Source organism: Mus caroli, unplaced genomic scaffold (assembly GCF_978045245.1).
Source record: "Mus caroli unplaced genomic scaffold, Mus_caroli_1 scaffold_6, whole genome shotgun sequence".
In the NCBI taxonomy this organism is placed as follows: Eukaryota; Metazoa; Chordata; class Mammalia; order Rodentia; family Muridae; genus Mus; species Mus caroli.
Genome location: NW_028227261.1, coordinates 23433103 through 23452126, shown reverse-complemented (window position 1 = coordinate 23452126; position 19024 = coordinate 23433103). Strand labels below are relative to the sequence as shown.

Sequence of the window (19024 nt, the reverse complement as noted above, 5' to 3'; positions counted from 1 at the left end):
CTGAAACCCAACAATGCTTTCCACACAGTCTCAACCAACCCCAAGGCAGTCCATCGTCCTGGGTGTCCAAGCCACCACTGCAAAGGTGCCTTCTGTCCCTGGGCTGGCCCTGGCACTGGGTGCCCTTTCCATCTTTGGCAGGCTGCCTAGACTGCAGCTGTGTGAGTCCTCTTACCTTCAACTGCTCCTGACCCTGGGCCAGGCCTCCTCCCCCACTTTAATCTCAAATCCGCTCCTCCCCCACCCACCTTGCACCTCAAGGCATCTGACAGCACCCTGCTTCCATTAGAAGACCTGACCAGCTTTCCACACCCAGCTGTGACAGGCTCCAGGAAGGACCTGAGTCATACAGGGGCAAGGAGTGAAGTTGGAGAAAGAGGTTGTGAGGCCTCAGGGGACAGCCTGTTCCAGCCAGCAACCTAGTCACGGGAGTTTCCACAGTGGCCGAAGCCATCAAAGAAGGAAAACACCTGATACCTTGGGCTGGGTTAGACCCCCCACCCTCACTGTCTGGAGTCACCCCAGTTCCATGCCACGCCCCTCGCTGACCCTGAGCGCCCCGCCACACAGGGCAGCTACTGGAAGCGTATTTATAGCCCGGGCGTGAGTGGGCAAGGACACGTGCTTTATTTCGGAAGTGATAATTCCAGTTCCAGGTGGATGAACCCAGGAAAAGCAGCTCTCCCCTCCCCTACTCCACTCTCACCTACAAGATGCTGAGGCCAGCCCTCTTCCTGGCCACCAGCCCATCTGCCAACAGCCCAAGTTTGCAGGCCAATGTGGAGTTCTGTCATATTCCTTGCACCTTTTCATACTGGGGTCTGCACACAACAGTGACCCTCTAGCTCAACATTTTATCCGTAGTCTTTAACTCTATTCAGTCAGGAATTGTGGCTCACACCTGTAACTCTAACACTTGGGAAACTGAGGCAGTAAGACTGTAGTGAGTTCCAAGCCAGCCTGGGTTACAGACTGGGACCTTGTCTTGCCTCCTCCTCTCTCGTCTCCTCCCCTCCCGACCCCCCAAGTTCAAGAGGCAGCCAGGTGTAGTGCATGAATTTAATCTCAGCACTCAGGTGGATCTCTGTGAATTTGAGGCTAGTCTGGAATACAGAGCAAGTTCCAGGACAGCCAGGACTACCCAGAGAAACCCTTACTTGTAAAACAAAAACAAACAACAAAATGTCAAGCAAAACCAAACTCCATTCCTTTGAAGGGAGAGCAGTGCAGCAGCTGACCTCTAGTGGTCAAGATTGGTAGTGCAGTGCTGCTAGTCACCCAAGATCGGGGTCTGCCTTGAGGCTGGCACACCACACCGAATCCTCTGGTTATCTCCGACTCCTGGCCTCTTTGTTCACGCTTGATTGAGTCTGGAAATCCTGGTGTGTGCTTTGTACCTGGACCAGGAACTCCAGAGTAAGGGGCAGCGTTATGTCTCGCGCTCATTCTGCCCGTGTTCCACCATGCATGCCACCAGTTAATACTCTTGCAGCTATTGCTCAAATATTTACAGTGCACCTGCCAGACCAAAGAGATGAGGGCAGGACTCCGCTCTACGGAACTCGCAGGCCGGCCCTGAGGGCCTCGTGATGTGCTCAAGGCCACTGGGCGTGAATCCTGCTAGGACTTCGAGATCACCAAGGAGGTGAGTGCAGGTCTGACAGACATACATCGACCAGGCAGAGATGCAGAGAAAGGCATTTCAGGGAACAGGATCAGCCTGTACACCGGCCTGTGTGAAACGTGCCAAACGCAACCCCACTGCAGCTGGGGAAGGCCCCGTCCCTCAGGGATCCCTGTCGCGATTGGCCAACCAGGACAGGACTTTGATCCATCTCTGTTGGTTCTCTCGCGTCTAGCAGACAGGTGCAGTGCCTCGCCTATGGCTTCTCTAGACTGCGATACTTCTTGCGTTGCACCGATACCGGGTCCTTGAACAGCACCGGATCCAGACGCACTTGAGAGGAAACCAGAGGCATGTGGCCGAACCCTGCTGCTAAACGGTTGATGCAGTCCTCATCCGGGGGCTGAGGCTCTGGCACTGGTCGTGGATCCGCAGAATCCTAAGAGGTGAGAGGGAAACGTGTCCGTGAGGTTGTTTTTTTCTGAACCCTCACGCTGCTGCAACAAGATTTGGATTAGAGAGTGAAGAGACTCCGCCCTCTTTTCCTTCCCCATCAGGGCTTTCCTAGTGTGGTCCAGCCCCTGGAGTCGCCTCACCATTAGCACAGCCTCCGGGCGCTGCCTCCCATAAGGCACCTTGATAGGGGGCAGTTTGGTGACGGTGGCTACCAGGAAGTTCATCAGGACGTCAGCACAGGTGGGAGTCTCATCAGCTATGGTCCTCAGGGCCTTAGGCAGGGAGTGGGTGAAGAGGGTGTGGTAGTACCTGTAAGATACATGGTAAGCCTTAGGCGGGTGGGGGTGGGGAGGTGGGACAGGAGGAGGATGCAGGCCTCATCCATTTCCCTATCTTTGACCCCAGACCCCAAGTTCCAAGACCTGTACCCCATCCCCTTGCTCCTCTCACAGGGTGCTCCCACCCTGGGCATGACTCCTCTCCATGTGCCCTGTGATTTAGGGGTTGGGCAATGATTGTGAATCCCTCCAGTCTCTCCGGGGGGCCTCTTTCTGTGCTCCCAAGTCTGAACTCTGACAGAGCCAACTTGGTGGTGGGTCTGTGTGTGGGGACGGTGTTGAGGGTACAAGGTGGTTCCAAGCCACCAAACATGGCTACCCAAAACCCAGATTCAGCGGGGCTATATACCAGCTAGGCCCACTCTGCACACATGAGGGTTATCCCCTGTTCTGAGGGCTCCATGCAGAGCCCCTGGGGGAAAAAAATCTACAAAAAGTTCCATGATATCTGGGTAAGGTTCAAGCAGATTAAAGACCCGCTTTCTAGAGGCCCCAGAAGCCAGGCCTGGTGGGGAACAGCACCTGTAAGCTCTGCACTTGGGAGACGAGCAGAAGATCGCATGCCTGAGATCAGCTTGGGCTACATAGGGAGACCCTGTCTCCGAGTCAGGGTTCCATGATCCCCAGGGCCGACCTCAAACTCACTATTCCACTGACTGGCATTGACCTTGAACTCCTAATCCTCCTGCTTCCACCTGCCCAGTGTTAGGATTACAGATGTGCGCTATCATGCTCAGCTTCAGCGTTAAGGTTGGAACCCAAGTGCTAGACGAGTGCTCTTACCAGCAGAGCTATGTCCCCAGCCCAGCTCCAGGACATTGTTTCAAAAAGCAAAAAGAACAATCTGGGATGTTGATCCTACCCACTCAGGTCAGAACTGTAGCCTCCCGCCCTTTCTCCCTGCTGGGGAGGGGGGCAGGGGAGGGGCAAGGTTTGCACCTGTGGTAGAAGGCAGCCGTGGTCAGGACCATGGAGAACTCATTGGTCATCCCAGTACGGTAGCCCCAGCCACCCCGGGCCTCATCCCAGAAGTGGCTTCTGGACAGAAAGCCCACCATCCTCTCAGGAAAGCTCTGCCACACCACAAAGGCAAAGTCCACCTGCAGAGGGATTGAGCAGCCGTGAGGAGGGGGTTCCTGACCAAAATCCTTACAGCCTATGGTGGTGAGACCAGCCTAGCTGACTAAGGTTGGGGCAGGACTTAGGGCACAGGGGATCAGAGCATTGCTTGAAGTCCTTATTTGTTTGTTTTGGGCTGATTTTGTTTTTGTTTTTGTTTTTGAGACGGGGTTTCTTTGTGCAGCTCTGGCAGACCTGCAACTAGCTCTATAGACCAGGCTGGCCTCGAACTCACAGAGATCCACTTGCCTCTGCCTGCGCCATTGCCCGGCTATTACTTGACGTTTTACTAGAAGATTAACACGAGTGTTTCTGGGGGGACTTGGAGGGAACTTGCCCAGCCAGGAGCTCTCTTCTATTTGACCACTACAGCAAGAGGCTGGTGCTCTGGGCACGGGAACCCAAGGGACCAGAAGTGGCCTAGAGCTCCATTCACATTAGACTGGACATTTTCTGGGCCCAGCCCTCACCTCACTGGTAGAAAGAGTGCTCTGAGCATCAAGGCTGAGGATAACATTGGTGCTGATGTTGCTGTACGGGAAGAACCGGTTGCTGACCTGTGATGGGGCAAAGGGAGTGGAGGGTGACTCAGCCATGAGAACCATTCCTCAACACTCCCCATTCCCAGTTAAGTATGAGCCCTTCAGACAGGGTGCAGAAGAGGGAGCCAGGAATACAGAATCCTGCCCACAAGCCTAAGTGACAGCTTCCCCTTTGGCTCTAAAGGCCAAGTTCCTTTTACATTTCACTCTTACTAACCCCCAATCAATCATTTGAAAGAATCAGACGTGGAGAGATGCAAGTGTCTTACCTAGACCTATACAACCAGCACGTAGTGCTTGTGGCACCTGTGCCCGTGGTGCCCAGGTTCCCAGCTCCTACCACCTCCTGGCTCAGTATGCTGCCTTCTCTGGTATTTTTCCCATGAGCCTACGTTTCTTCCCACACCTTCTCCGAGACATCCAGACGGTTTCCTGTCTCCTACATCACAGGAACTCCAGTGCCCTAGAAGTGTATTTCCCAGGGCCAGGGAGGGAAGGGTATTTGATGCTGCTGGAAACGTAGAACCCAGGACCCTGTACCTGTGCAGGCAAATCTGTACCGCTGAGCCCAACTCTAGTAAGAGTATCGTTCCAACTAGACCTGCAGCTAGAACCCATGGCCTGATTCCTTCAGACCCATATAAAACTCCAGCTTGGCTCAAAACATCCTGTGGCTGTCCTCCTCTGTCCCCAGTTGGAGTCCCCCTGCCCGCTTACCTTCCTGTGCCCCTCGATGACTGTTAGGGGCACTGCTGTCTCGGGCCACCTGTCAGGGGGCGGCTTCTCACTGTTCCAGAGAATCAGGATCTGGGAGAAAGAGAACTTGTCTGAAGTCTGGGCTTGGATTAGAACAGGAGCCCTTTCTTAGGATGCATGGGTCACAGGAACCAGCTACTTACACGCACAGGAGAGCGAGCGAGGGAGGTGCGGTCCCTGCCCCTTCATTACCACCTTTGGTCTTGCCTCTGGCCTTATGTTAGGCAAGAGCCCAGGCTGAGACAGGGGTTGTGGTGCACACCTATAATTCTAGCATTTGGGAGTCAGAGGGAAGCAGATCTCTGAGTTCAGGACTAACCAGGATTAAGTAGTAAAACCATCTAAAAAAATTTGTGTGTGTGTGTTTGTGTGTGTGTGTGGTTGCCCTGTACTGGGTTCTGATTTTTTTTTTTTTCCTTGAGACAGGATCTCTATGTGTAGCTCTGGCTGTCTTACACCTCACCACGTGGGCCTGGCTGGCCTTGAATTCCCAGTCAGTCTGCCTCCACCTCTGGAGTGCAGTGATTAAAGTCATGTGTCCCTGCACTGAGCTCTGGGCTCTGACTTCAGGCGCAGTCCCCCACCTGCTCTCTGAGGCCTATATTCTCCTTGTCATTTCCTGCTCTGCTCAGCCCACACCTCATCTGCAGAGGTTCCCTCTGCACCTTGGCCTAGCAACTTCCTCTGAGAGCCACCTGTATTCTCCTGGGGGTGGGAGGAGTGTTGTTATTTTGATTGTCACTTTATGTGCGTGAATGTGTTTGCCTGCACATCTGTGAGCTACATGCCTGTCTGGGTCCCTCAGAGGTACGAAGAGGTACCTGATCCCTTGGAAGTGGAGTCACGGGTGGTTGTCAGCCACCGTGTGGGTGCTGGGAGCTGAACCTGGGTTCCCCAAGATAACGAGTAGTTTTAACCAATGAGCCATTTCTCCAGCTCTGTTTCTGTTTGTTGTTTTCTTTTCTTTTGTTTTATTGCTTTTGAGGTGGGATCTTCCTGTGTGATCTTGGCTGGCCTTATCTTGCCATGTAGCCCGAGGCTAGCCTGCCTCCAACTCTGGGAATTTCTCCTGCCTCAGCTCAAGGGCTGGAATTACAAACATGAGCGATCATACCTAGCAGGCAGCCTGTGTTCTCTGGAAGTGAGACTGGGCGGTGTTGGTACTAGGAACCGCTGGCAGTATGAATCAAGGAGAGGACTCCTCTCCTGCCTGTCCTCTGGTCCTCAGCACTAGAAGCCCCAGGACTGGCCCCAAAGTGACCACTGAGTGAGAGAATGAATGAATGAATGAATGAATGCTTCTTTCTCCAGCCTCACCATGAGGCACCAGCTCTCCAAGGGCTTCACCAATTCTGATGGTGTTTGGAGAAAGAACAAGAAACCTGAGACTTGAAGTCAGCAAGAATCTTTAGAAAGAGTCCCTGTGCCTTCCCCCGGATGTACGGTCATCTAAGTCCTTGCTCTGCTCTGCATTCACCCCGGATCCCAGAATCCTGGCCTTCAGCGGTACAGACCTGGGCACAGTGCCGAGAACCTGCCACCTCCTGGATGAGCTTCAGCAGGGACTCTCCAGAGGCCCCCACCCAGATCACGGCGCTGAAACTGCTCCCAGGGCCAGAGCCTGGAGAAAGGAGACACGGGTGTTAGGAGGGAGGTGGAATCCTTTGGAGAGTGACCTTTGCTGGGGAACCCCAAAGAACCAGAAGAGATGGAGTCTGAGAGAGTGTCTGCAGATGAAGTTGGAGTAAATCTAAGGAAAGCTGGGGTTACCTCAAGTTGTCCGACCCCCAGGACGTACCCAGTTGCAGATGATAAAAGGGGAAGTCTTGAAGGCTCGTGGAAAATGTGGGCAACACTAAGAGTGCTCCCGGGGGGCTATTCCACATCAGTGAGGGGTGACCTGATGCACCCCAGATCCGGTCCTGAATAATCTGTGGAAAGAGGAAGTGGCTCACAGGGGGCAGTGGCTAGTGTGTGGGGTTCAGACTGCAGATTGTGGGTGGGGCCTGAGGAAGGGCAGACCCTGAGAGGCGGGGCCTGAGGAGAGGCGGGGCCTAAGGAGAAGGGTGTGGGCGGAGATAACTACCAGGGGCATTTAGCCCTGCACTTTCCCTTCAGGCTTCTAGAAGAGAGACTTAGGCACAGAGCCCTAATTGAGTAGCCAGAGACCAGAAGCAGCAACTTCCGGAGTGGCAATCAGGTGACAGTCATGGCTTTTCTTCTTTTCCTCATTAACACAGACAAAACTGTGGGGTCCTGCCATTCTCTCAGGCACAGCGGGTGATCCCCCCCTCACCTCTAGGGTGGTATGGATAACTTTTTCCACCGAGGAGAAGTAAGCGGTCCACAGAAACTGGGTCTGCTGGCGCAGGGTGAGAACCCTCGAAGGGAGCATTTCACGGAGGGCAGCCAGGACCTGGAGGCACAGAGGGAGGGAAGAAGAGAGGAGACCTGGGGTCCAGCCTCCTGACTGACTCCCGTTAGGAGAAAGCCCAACCCAGAGCTCCGGGATCTGGAAGCTTCTAGTGATGTGCACCCTGTGTTCAGGGTCACACAGCTGGTTTTAAGTGACACTGAGGTGACACATACCTGTAAATCCTAGCATGTAGGAGGCTGAGACAGGGGGATCTTAAGCTCAAGACCAGCTTGGGCTACATAGAGAATAAAACAAAACAGAAAAGGTAGGAGTGGGGCTGGAGAGATGGCTCAGTGGTTAAGAGCACTGACTGCTCTTCCGAAGGTCTTGAGTTCAAATCCAGCAACCACATGATGGCTCACAACCACCTGTAACCAGATCTGTCTCTCTCTTCTGGTGTGTCTGAAGACAGCTACAGTGTACTTACATATAATAAAATAAATCTTAAAAAAAAAAAGGGGGCTGGTGAGATGGCTCAGTGGGTAAGGGCACCCGACTGCTCTTCCGAAGGTCCAGAGTTCAAATCCCAGCAACCACATGGTGGCTCACAACCATCCGTAACGAGATCTGGCTCCCTCTTCTGGAGTGTCTGAAGACAGCTACAGTGTACTTACATATAATCAATAAATAAATCTTTTAAAAAAATTATTTAAAAAAAAAAAAAGAAAGAAAGGTAGGAGTGGCTGGGGATGTGGCTCGGTTGACAAAGAGCCAACACAGCACAGCGTGGACAAAGCCCTGGGCTTGATCCCCAGCACCACCTCAACTGTCACCATTGACACGTGCCTGTAATCACAGCATTCAGGAGCTAGAGGCAGGAGGATCAGAAGTTCAAGATATTCTGGGCTGCATAGGGAGTTTGAGGTCAGCTTGGATGAGATCCTATCCAAAACACCAAGGTGAAGAGGGGTTGACAGTAGCTGTTACAAAGCCTCCTGGCCTCAGTTTCTATGTCTGTGGAATGGGTGCATTAAACCATCTCTCTCACGTGTGGTTGTAGACTCAACTAGAAAATGTCCATTTGGTGGAGACTCTCTGAATGTGTGTGTGTGTGTGTGTGTGTGTGTGCCCATGTTCCTGTGTCTGTTTCTTTTTGTGAGGATCCCAGGCTGGCCTCAAACTTGCTATGTAGTTGAAAATGACCTTGAACTCCTGATCTCCTGCCCCCCAGCCACGCCCTAGTGTTGGGATTGTAGGTGTGGTCCCCAGCTAAAGCATGGCCGTTGCTCTCTTTCCTGCCTCCCTCCACCCAGCTCCCCAGATTTCTCACCGCTGCTCACAGAGATGCTTCTGGCCTGGGCAACATTCATTTCATCAGATGGAAGAGACGTGGCATCTTATCTATTTACTTTCAGCTGATCCCTAGAGATCTAACTTATCCCATTATACAGATGGGAAAACCGAGGAAGAAAGTGGTTCAGAACTTGCTCTCAGCACCCTCTAGAGCCTTCCCTTCATCTACATCTATGATAGCCCTAGAGGGAGGCAATAGGTATAGGAATGACTACTAGAAGGGGGCCGAGATCCTGAGGGTCCCTCCCCTGACATTCTCCCCCACCATGACACAGACCCTGAGCTACCTGCAGCGGGAGTCTCTCATCAGCAATGATGGCTGCCTTGGTCCAGTCGATGACTTCAGAGAAAGGGAGCTCCCAGCGGGGGCTGAGGAGCACGGGGATGCAGCCGGCCTGGGGGGCAGGGCAGTCATTGGGGAGCCCAGGGCTTGCACACATTCACCACCACCCCAGGCCACCATCAGCCCCCCTGTTAAGGGAAAGGACAAAGAGGAGTATTTGGGGGGTACAGGGAACCCCCTTCCTATGTGCATGTGCCCGGCATTTCCTGCCAGTGCAAGGGCAGAGGTACTGAGGCTGGGGAATACCCAGATTGGGGTGTACCTGAAGGGCTTGGAGAAAGCAGGAGGTGGCAGATCGATGACCAGGGATGAGGCAGAAGGTGGCATTGGGAAGGGTCTCTCCTGGGTAGGTCCTGAGAAGGTACAGGAAGGGAGCCTGAGACACCTGCCCCTCACCGTGCAGCTCCAGTGGCCCCTGCCACCTTACAGTGACATTCCTTCAATCACAAGAGGTTGCCCCTGCTGTGTCCTCAGACACACACACACAGCCGTACACAGACATACTTAACCAAGAGCAGTGACCTGACCTCTCTGCTCTCTGCTTCTCTGTCTCTGCCCCTGGTGGCCCTTTTCTTCCCTGTACCTCAGTTCCCTCATCTTCAAAATGGGGGTACCTGGATCTCCTGCCCTTCCTTTCACTTCCACTCTGGCCTAGGCACCCCTCACCTGAGTGACCCCTACACCCAGCCCCTCACCCTCACTTGAGTGACCCCCACATCCAGCCCTCCCTCTCACCTGAGTGACCCCCACACTCAGCTCTCCCCAAATTGGTAGCCTAGCCATGAAAGGCTTCTCTGTACTGAGGTGGGCTGGGCCTCCAGCCTGGAACCGCACAGGAAGCTCTTGCCCGCAGCCCTGTGTTGGAGGACAGGCCTCCTCTGTTCCCCCTGCTCCTCCCCCAGCCCCAGGATGGTGATCAGGTTGTGCCAAGGAATATGTGAGGGACCCCCTCAGAGCCACCTCTCTGGGACTGCCAGTCCAGGGGACTGATGCCTACCATCCAACCGGGAAAGAAAGGACCAGAGGGACCCATGGGTGCACACAACCCTCAGTGAGGTGCATGAAGGGACCACCCAAGACCCTCCTCAGCTGCCCTCTGCTCTGACCTCCAGCAGAACGATCTGGGAGTATAGGGCATTGCCTCTGAACGGTTGGGGAACCAGAGTCTCAAGGAGAGGGACCAGGCTGTGGTTAGAACTAAGCTGGGCCAATTCCAACCCCAGGTTATTTCAGCCACCATGAGGAATATGTCCAAGGGGTACATGGAGGAGCCACAAAACAAACTTTACCCCACCCCCATCACATCCAAAGCTACAGCACTGGCCAGGCAGGCCCAGCTCCCACCAGTAAGCTGTAAGGAACTAAAAGGCCCTAGTTGAAGGCTCCAGGGAACCCACAGAGAGAAACAGGGTCGGCTATACAGATTTGGCCTTCATCTCCCCTTTATCTCTCATCTGCATCCCCTCTCCCCGCATCCTGATGCCCTTTGCCTCATCTACTTTGGGGAATTCCTTTTGCTCTGCAGCAGAGACCAGGCTCCCTTTGTGTCTTCTCCGGGAAGCCCTCCTTGATATCCCAGCTAACCACCGCTCCTGGCACAGATCTAGGTGCTCTCCATGTATGAAGGCCATTCTCACAGCAGCCGTCTGAGATGGAAACCACCGCTGTGTCATCATCCAACAGTGAAGGAACAGAGGCCCAAAGTCACGCTCAGCTCTGAAATAGATCAGACTCTAAAGCCTTGCTCTGCTCACCGGTGTACCCCTGATACACCGGACAGGACTGAGTTAACTAAGCCCAGGAGTGGAGGGTGCTGGTTTGGGGGAGATGCTAGGCAGAGGTTGAATGAGCGTCTGTGTGGGGCTCAGGAGAGAGTTAGAAAGGGAACTTGTGTCTCTGTGCCCTGACCACCAAGAAGTCCAAAGATGTTCTGCTGTTTAAGGTATGCACCATAGGCCTAGGGTCTCAGAGCCCAGGGTGAAAGTCATGGCTCTGCCCACGGTCACGGGGTTCACCAGGGCCTGGCCAGGGCAGGGTCACATGTGATTTCCATGGGTCCTAGGCACTTTAGCTTTTGCTGTTACTCCTGCCCTGGGAGAAAGTTTTATATTTAAAGTATTAAAAATTATATTTAACTGCTGTGTTGAAATAAAAGCAAATACTGTTAGATATTAAATCATTTTCCTCCTCCTTCCTAAGCATTCAGTCTTATTCTTCTGAAGCTGCTTTCCTGTGCTCCCCAAGTGTCCCTGGGCTCCATGTGTCACCCAAGAGTTGGGAACAGGGACATGGAAACTCGATGTACATTAAAAATGGGAGAGATCGCCAGGGGTGGTGGCACACACCTCTGATCCCAGCGCTCAAGAGGCAGAGGCGGGTGGATCTCTGGGAGTTCAAGGCCAGTGTGGTCTACAGAAGTTTGACTCGTGGACCCATGTAAAGATGCAAAGAGACAACCAACTACACAACTTTGTCCTCCCTCTCTCTCTCTCTCTCTCTCTCTCTCTCTCTCTCTCTCTCTCTCTCTCTCTCTCACACACACACACACACAAACACACACATGGACACACAAGGACACAATACTACACTTTTTAATGGGGAGGGGAGACGGGACTATGGATCAGCAGGTCAAACACTTGCTTCACAAGAGAGCCTGGTTTCCGGGCGGAAGAGCTGGCTCAGCAGTTAAGGGCACTTCTTGCTCTTGCAAAGGACCCGGGTTTGGTTCTCAGCCCTCATAGGACAGCTCACATCCACCTGTAACTCCAGTTCCAAGGGATCCAACGCCCTCTTCTGGTCTCTGAAGGTATCTTGCATGCATATGGTGCACATAAGCACATGAAAGTCCACACACACACACACACCCACCACACACACACACACACACACACACACACCACACACACACCACACACACCACACACACCACACACACACACACACACACCACACACACACCACACACACCACACACACCACACACACCACACACACCACACACACCACATACACCACACACACCACACACACCACACACACACACCACACACACACACCACACACACACATACACACACAATTAATAAATAGTTTTTGGTTTTTGTTTGTTTTTCTTTCTTTTTTTTTTTTTTAAAGATTTATTTCTTGATTATATGTAAGTACACTGTAGCTGTCTTCAGGCACTCCAGAAGAGGGCATCAGATCTCGTTACGGATGGTTGTGAGCCACCGTGGTTGCTGGGATTTGAACTCCGGACATTTGGAAGAGCAGTCGGGTGCTCTTACCCACTGAGCCATCTCACCAGCCCTTGTTTGTTTTTCTAGATAGGGTTTCTCTACATAACCCTGGCTGTCCTGGAGTTCCCTCTGTAGACCAGGCTGGCCTCAAAACTCAGGGATCCACCTGCCTTGGATTAAAGGTGTGAGCCACCACTGCCCATTTCTAATACCATAATTTTTAAGTACCTAAACTCTGGATTCCCCAGCCCCCAGCTAAACCCATCTCAACATGAACTATATGGAGATGGGACCTCTTGGGCAAGCTGGCTAGCTAGACTAGGTGAACAGGCAAGCTCTGAGTTCAAGTGAGATACCCTGCCTCAATGGATAAGGTAAAGAGAGATCGAGGAATTGGCTGTCAACTTTGGGCTTCCCCACGTATGTACATACATGTACACATGTATCCCCCATGCGTGTGGCCACATAAAGATGAAGTGGTATGCATGTATGCACACCACAGGCAGGTACAGAAATTTAAAAATGGAGGAGCCAGACCTGGTGGCCACACCCCTGAAATCTCAGTACTTGGGCAGTGGAGGCAGGAGGATTGGAAGTTCAAAGTCATTTTTCATACAGTCTGGGCTATAAGTGACTCTGTCTAGAAAAATCCAGAATAACAAAAAGAAGAGGTATGTAGGGGTTCATATGCCCTGACTATACAGAGCTCCCCAGGAAAGAGAGACACCCGAGAAGCTTAAGCAAGGAAACCTGGGTGGCCAAGCCAGGTGGGAGGGGGACTTTTAACTGTGTACCCCTTTGTACCACTGGAATTCTTCACCCTGTGAATGAATCACCTATTCATAAAAAAAAAGAAACTGCGATTTAAGAGGGTGGGCACTTATTCCAATGGAACAGGAACCTATTCAACAGATTTGGAAAAGCACTCGCACCACGGAGCCAGAAGTATAGCTTAGACTCCCAACCCCACTACAGCTTCCGAGTGCTTCCTGGATCAGAGAGAACTGAGGGCCCCTGACATCTCCCCAACACCCTGTGCCCTGGAATGGGGACTGGGATCTCCTGTGAAGGATGCTGGGAGAATCAGTAATAATTGAGAAAGGTAGGTACAGTCCCCTGGAGAGCCTCCACCATGGCCACCTGCCTGCCAGCTAGAATGTGGGACAGTGGCCGGGACTGAAGTACCTCTTTCTCTGGCCAGTGCTTGTTTATTCAGGCTGTCTTCTGGGGCTGGCCTCCCTCTCTCACCCTGTCCCTATGCTGTCTGGCCCAGGCTGCTGCTACGTCTGAGAAACTGAGGGCAATGAAAGACTACCACGAAGCATACCTTGGAAAGAAAGGCATCATGGGAAATGCTGCCCAGAGCAGAAGGGAAGGACTCACACCTGTAACCTCTAGCCGCCCCCCCCACCCCCCCCCACACACACACAGGAGGCAAAGACAGTGGAATTACTGCAAGCTCCAGGCCAGCCCCGTCTACCCTGAGCCTTCCAGGTGGGCCAGGGAAAAACAGAGGAAAAGAAAACCCAACAACACAAAGTATCTACACATAGTAATCACAAAGTATCAGTAACTATGGGTAATAACCATTGTTAGCCCAAAGAGGGACTTCCAGAGCCAGTGAGTGCACAGCACAGTGGTATAGTATTTGCCTAGCATGTACATGGCCCTGGGGACAGTCCATAGTAACACACACACACACACACACACACACACAAAGATGGCCACCAACAGCAATAGTAAGTTTTTAAGACTACTGTTTCTAGTCACAGGAGAGTCCCTGTCAGGGTCTGGGTCTGAAGATCCCCAGAAGGGCTGGAGGGTGTGTGTGTTGACAGGAGGCAGGTGAATGACAGGGCAGGCTCCCAGGAGGTCTCCAAGTGACTTCAGGAAGGTAAGGATTCCATTCCCTGCAGATTCCCCTGAGCCTTAAGTAGAGGTAGAACTGGACCTTGGCCAGGGGAGGGAATCCCCGGGGAGAGGGGTGAAGCTCAGAATAGCCATGTTGGAGGGCAGGGAGGGAGACCACAGGAAGACACAGAAAAAGAGAGACTCCAGAGGGACTCTGGGGCTATGGAAAGGGACCCTTGGGACCCACAGCCTACACAACCTTGGAAGGAGACAGCTGACCTGCTGGGCACATAAGGGTTCAATCGTTAGGAGTGACCACAGCTTCATCACTGAAGTGTGCCCAGCACAGGGGGAGGGAAGCCTCTACCACGCATGGTCTCCATCCCCTTATGTCTACACAAGGATTCTCACAGGTAGGAAGTTCTTTAAGTCAGACCTAAGTCATATTTCTAAAACCAGAGGCTGTTATTTCCTTGAGAAATTAATCTCCAAAATTAGACCCAGGAGCAGTTTCCAGCTGGGACCAGCTACCAGGCTTGGTGGCTCCCCTGAGGCCTTGGGACAGGATCGAACCCAACTCTTGCTTAAAACTCAGAAGCCTTCGGAGACAGGAGACAGACAGTTCTGTGTTCACTCTGGCCGGGTGGCCATGGCTAAGTTCCCTAATATATATCTTCTTTAGAATACAGACTCCTTAGCGACAGCAGTTAGAATTATTTTACTATACATAATAGCTTGTGTGTGTGTGTGTGTGTGTGTGTGTGTGTGTAGGCCAAAGATTGAGGGTGGGTGTCTTGTTCAGTCCTGTGAGTGGGTGGGGTACCCATGTGCCTTGGACCATGTGTGGAAGTCAGAGGACAATTTCCAGGAATCTCTTCTCTTTCAAACTTGTGGGCTCAGGGGGACAACAGAACCCTCCAGCCCTCAGGCTTGGTGGCAAGTGTCTTTGCCCACTCAGCCACCTCTCTACCTTCAGGGTCTCTCATTGATCTTGAAACTCCTAAGCTGGTTGGCTAGAGCTCTAGATCCTCCTGTCTCTACCTCCTCAACACCGGAAGGTCTCATAAGGAGGGGGCAGGGGAGGGGGAGGGGGCTTGAACTCACTTCTCTGTTTGTAAGGTAAACACACCTTAGGACTGCTCTACCTCCCCCTACCACGTCATTGTTTATGGAAGTGCTAACACCCAGCGAATGGTATACAAATGTCTGTTACATAAAATGTTAGAGTAGGAGGGACCAGCATACCAGGCATGGAGGAGGTGGGAGGGGGAGGCAGCCTGCTATGTTTCTAAGATCCCCAAGGGAGAATTCAAAAAATCTGCCTTTCACACCCTCGGAGACTTATCACTCCAGCTTGGTGGAGATCTGCTCTACTGTCTTAACCCTCTCTCTCCTACTGTGGCTGAGATTTGTCCTGACAGGATGACAGTCTTAACCCTTCACTCCATCCTCTGGATCTGCTCCTGTCCCAGCCGCCTCCCACTCAGGAGTTCCCTCCCACTCAGGATTTCCCTCCCACTCAGCGGCTCCCCAAGGGTAGGTTTACTTACTGCTGGGGTCCAGGGTCTTGCTCACAGTGCCTGTCCCAGAGGCAGGCTGAGGCGTGGGTGCTTGTGATACGCCACCTGCCTTTCTCCTCTGCTACCGCCAGTAAGGTGGCCCCAGGTTGGGGACTGTGCTGCTGCAGCTTGCCGGGAGCCCCACCTCGCAATGGGTGAGCTTCGGGGAGATACGGGAGCGCTATATCGAAGCCCGGTCGGAAGATGTCCGAGGAGGGGCTGGCCTCAGCTACCATCGCCTGTCCCAGCCTGGTGCAAGGGGCTGGGTAGAGACTCAACACCAGATGGTTCCGGCCTCCGTTCCAGTTCGGAGGCAGGGGCCCGCAGGCTCCTCTACGGTCCTGGCTGGGGAGAAAAAGGAGAAGGCACGCGTCTGCTGGGCTGAGTGCAGAGTAGCGGGAGCCTTCCAAGGAATCCAGGATCCTGCGCTGAGCCTCAGAGGTCGGACCAGCCGGGGGGTGCACAAAGATCTTGAGGACCTTTCCCCTACACTTGGAGGTGTCAAAGCAGGCTCCCCAGGTGCAGCTGCTTCCCCGAAAGACCTGAGGGAGCTGTGCGACATCTTCTGGGTTCGTCTCAGACTGGGAGAAACTCTGTAAGAAGGCAGCATCCAGCCAGCGGGGCCAGCCTTGGGAGCGCCCTGGAAGAGGACCGGGCGACACTGCCAGGCGAAGGGGGAAGACTCCTAGGAGGACAAGGAGGAGCCAGAAGGCTGACAACGCCAGCCAGAAGGACTTTCTTCTCCACAGCATGTGGCCACCCACAGCTAGGGCTAGAAGGAAGTTAGGAATTTCTGTAGCAAGTGGAGGAGGCGACCCCAGGCAGGAGGGACCTGGAAATCAGCCTTCTGGTCCAGCGCTCTCTCACCATTGAAGGCAGGTCCCCTGCCTAAGTTCGACTAACCATTGGCCACCTGTGGGATTGACCCCTCGTGGGAGGTCCAAGGAGGCTCTGGCTTTCTAAATTTGCCTTCCCACTCTCCGGCTGCTTTCTCTACCTTCACACAACCTTGCCACCCTTTGCCCTCTCATCGGGACCTCTGCCCTGGGCCACTGCTCGGGCTGATGCAACCCTTGTCCAGACCACAAGATCGTGTCCATTTGCGCTCGGGACTGCACCCCTGATCTTACCCTTGACCCAGGGGCAGGCTATCTATGGAGAACTGTCTGGGTTCATGGGGAGTGGGTATCGGGAGGGGCTGGCCAAGGATGATGTGGAAGGAGGCAGGACTGGCCTCTCCCACTCTTCCCTCTGCCCCAAAAGCCCTTGAAAAAAACCCTGGCTACCCCTGTGTTTGGTGGCTGGCCTTCTGTGGCAGAACTATAAATAGACCTTGTGTCCATGTGGGCCACCAGAGCCAGCTGAAGTTGGAGCCGGAGTGCATCCCATGCCCGCCGCCTGGGGAATGAGAAGGTTCGGAGTGCTAGTCTTCTTCCCCTCGGCTATGGCCCCTAACCCAGGCAGCTGCCCTGCACCCTCCGGCTAGGAGCTGTCACAGGGCAGAGGGCAAGACCTACGCTCCAAATTCCTGCTCCTGCCCCACAGGTCCAGCCGGCAGCTCCAGGTCCCACTCCAGAAGGTATCTAGTCGGTCCAGATCTCTTTCGCAGCAGCAGCAGCAGCAGCAGCAGCAGCAGCAGCAGCAGCTTGGCCACGCCCCCGCCAGCTCTGATTGGCTCCTGGCTAGGAGGCAGGGTTTCCACTTAACCCCTTGCAACCTCTTTCGCTGGGGTACCGTTTCGTTTCGTTTTCCTTTTTTTTTTTTTTCTTTTTTGAGACGAGGGGGGTGGGGGTGGGGTGTTCCTGTAGCCCCGGTTGGTTTCAAACCCACCTTGCAACCAAGGACTTTGAGTCTCTGATCAGTCTGTCTTCACCTCAGATGCTCAGATGCCAGCTACCTGCCATCACGCCTGGCTCTGGAAGATTAATAATGGTCAGGAGGGCACCATACCTCACTGGTGGCTGTGGATTGACAGTTTGTTTCTCTCCAAGGTCTTTACCAGTGATCCAATGTAGATGTTTATTTGCCTTTCTCTCCCCTCCCCTTTATTACTATTATCATTGTTTATTTTTAGAATTGATGTTGTGGTACTGGGAGTAGAACCCAAGGCTTTGTGCACACTAGACAAGTATTCTATCGCTGAATTAAATCACCAGCTCTTTTGTCTTTTTTACTATTGAGGAAAAGGAAGCGCAGAGAGGGGATTGACTTTTCTTAAGGTGACCCAGCTTAGATATGTCCAGGTGAAGATTTGAACTCAGAGCCTGGCCTGATGGGGCCTCTGCTTGTCCCCTCGGCCACTGAATGGAGCTGGGCAGTGTCTACCTGCATCTTTAAAATGGATTAACATCATTCCCTTGGAGGGTTGCTAAGGTAGGTCCTACAAGAGCCCTTGGTGGGGTGTCCTTCCAGAAGGAAGTATCCTTCCGCTGGCCTCTCCTCCTTGGTGAGCAGCCTGAGGGCAGGGCACAGTCAGGTGCCCAGGAACATCCTCAAAAAGGGATCAAGACGAATCTGGCCTCTTAGCAGTAAGAGGTCGGTCGCTCCGTGATAGACAGCTACTCAGGCAAACCACAGGCTTTCTCACGCAGAAGACAGGTGTGGGCATGCGCTGTTGCCATCCCACCAGGCTTGGAATTGGCAGAAGGTTCCCTTCCTGTAGGAAGCCGCCGCCGACTCCTGAGTCAGAGCCAGGACCCTCCTTCAGGGGCTCAAGCTTGCTCTCACCACATCCATGTTCAGTCATCTAAGAGATCCTTAGCATCCTAACTTGGACCAGGTTCCCAGGGAGGCACTGGAAGTGCCATGCTGAATAAGAGTAATAGTGTAGGTGACTATGTCCTGAGCATGCTGGAAATGACTATAAAGGTGATATTATTATCGTTCCCATTTTACAGAAGAGAAAGTTGAGGCTCAGGGAACTTGAGTGACTTTGCCTGTATTCCCATGGCTTAGCCAGGTCCTAAGCCATCTATCTATGCATCTTCTCTTTTATTCTGAGGCAGTGTTTCTCTGTAGCCAAGAACACACTATATAAACCAGGCTAGCCTTGATTTTGCAAAGATCTGCGTGTCTCTGTGTCCCATGTGCTAGGATTAAAGGTATATGTTACCATACCTGGCCATTCATTTTAAAAACATATTTATTTTTATTTGGTGTGTATGAGTGTTTGCCTCTGTGTGTGTGTGTGTGTGTATGTGTGTGTGAGTGTGTGCGTGCCTGTGCGTGCCTGTCTACAGTATTACAGTATGCATGTCCTGTGCTTATGGGGGCCAGAAGAGGGCATCAGATTCACTGGAACTGAAATTAGAGATAATTGCGAGCTGCCATGTGGGTTCTAGGAACCAAACCTGGGTCCACTGTAAAAAAAAAAAGAAGAAGAAGAAGAAGAAGAAGAAGAAGAAGAAGAAGAAGAAGAAGAAGAAGAAGAAGAAGAAGAAGAGCTCTGAGCCATTCTTCCAGCCTACCATCCATCCCTTTAACTGCTAAAC

At 52.8% G+C, this 19024-nt stretch overlaps 1 protein-coding gene across 4 annotated transcripts; it reads right to left on the bottom strand.

The window, feature by feature from the left end:
- Window positions 1–1045: 1045 nt before the first annotated feature.
- On the bottom strand, window positions 1046–17157 carry Extl1 (exostosin like glycosyltransferase 1). Of its 4 annotated transcripts, none has more exons than XM_021159734.3 (12): window positions 17051–17157; window positions 15525–16931; window positions 9150–9240; window positions 8832–8939; window positions 7132–7251; window positions 6634–6766; window positions 6350–6456; window positions 4797–4886; window positions 4008–4094; window positions 3358–3518; window positions 2221–2389; window positions 1046–2063 (listed from the first exon to the last, which is right to left on the bottom strand). In XM_021159734.3, the coding sequence occupies exons 2-12, from the start codon at window positions 16283–16285 to the stop codon at window positions 1881–1883; spliced, it is 2010 nt and encodes a 669-aa protein (XP_021015393.1). In that variant the 5' UTR covers window positions 16286–16931; window positions 17051–17157; the 3' UTR covers window positions 1046–1880. The 4 variants fall into 4 exon arrangements, with proteins under 4 accessions (XP_021015393.1, XP_085694982.1, XP_085694984.1 ...); XM_085838856.1 differs by having other exon boundaries at window positions 15525–16305; XM_085838858.1 differs by lacking the exon at window positions 17051–17157 and adding an exon at window positions 2772–2845 and having other exon boundaries at window positions 2221–2409; window positions 3356–3518; window positions 15525–16372.
- Between the last annotated feature and the right edge of the window lie 1867 nt (window positions 17158–19024).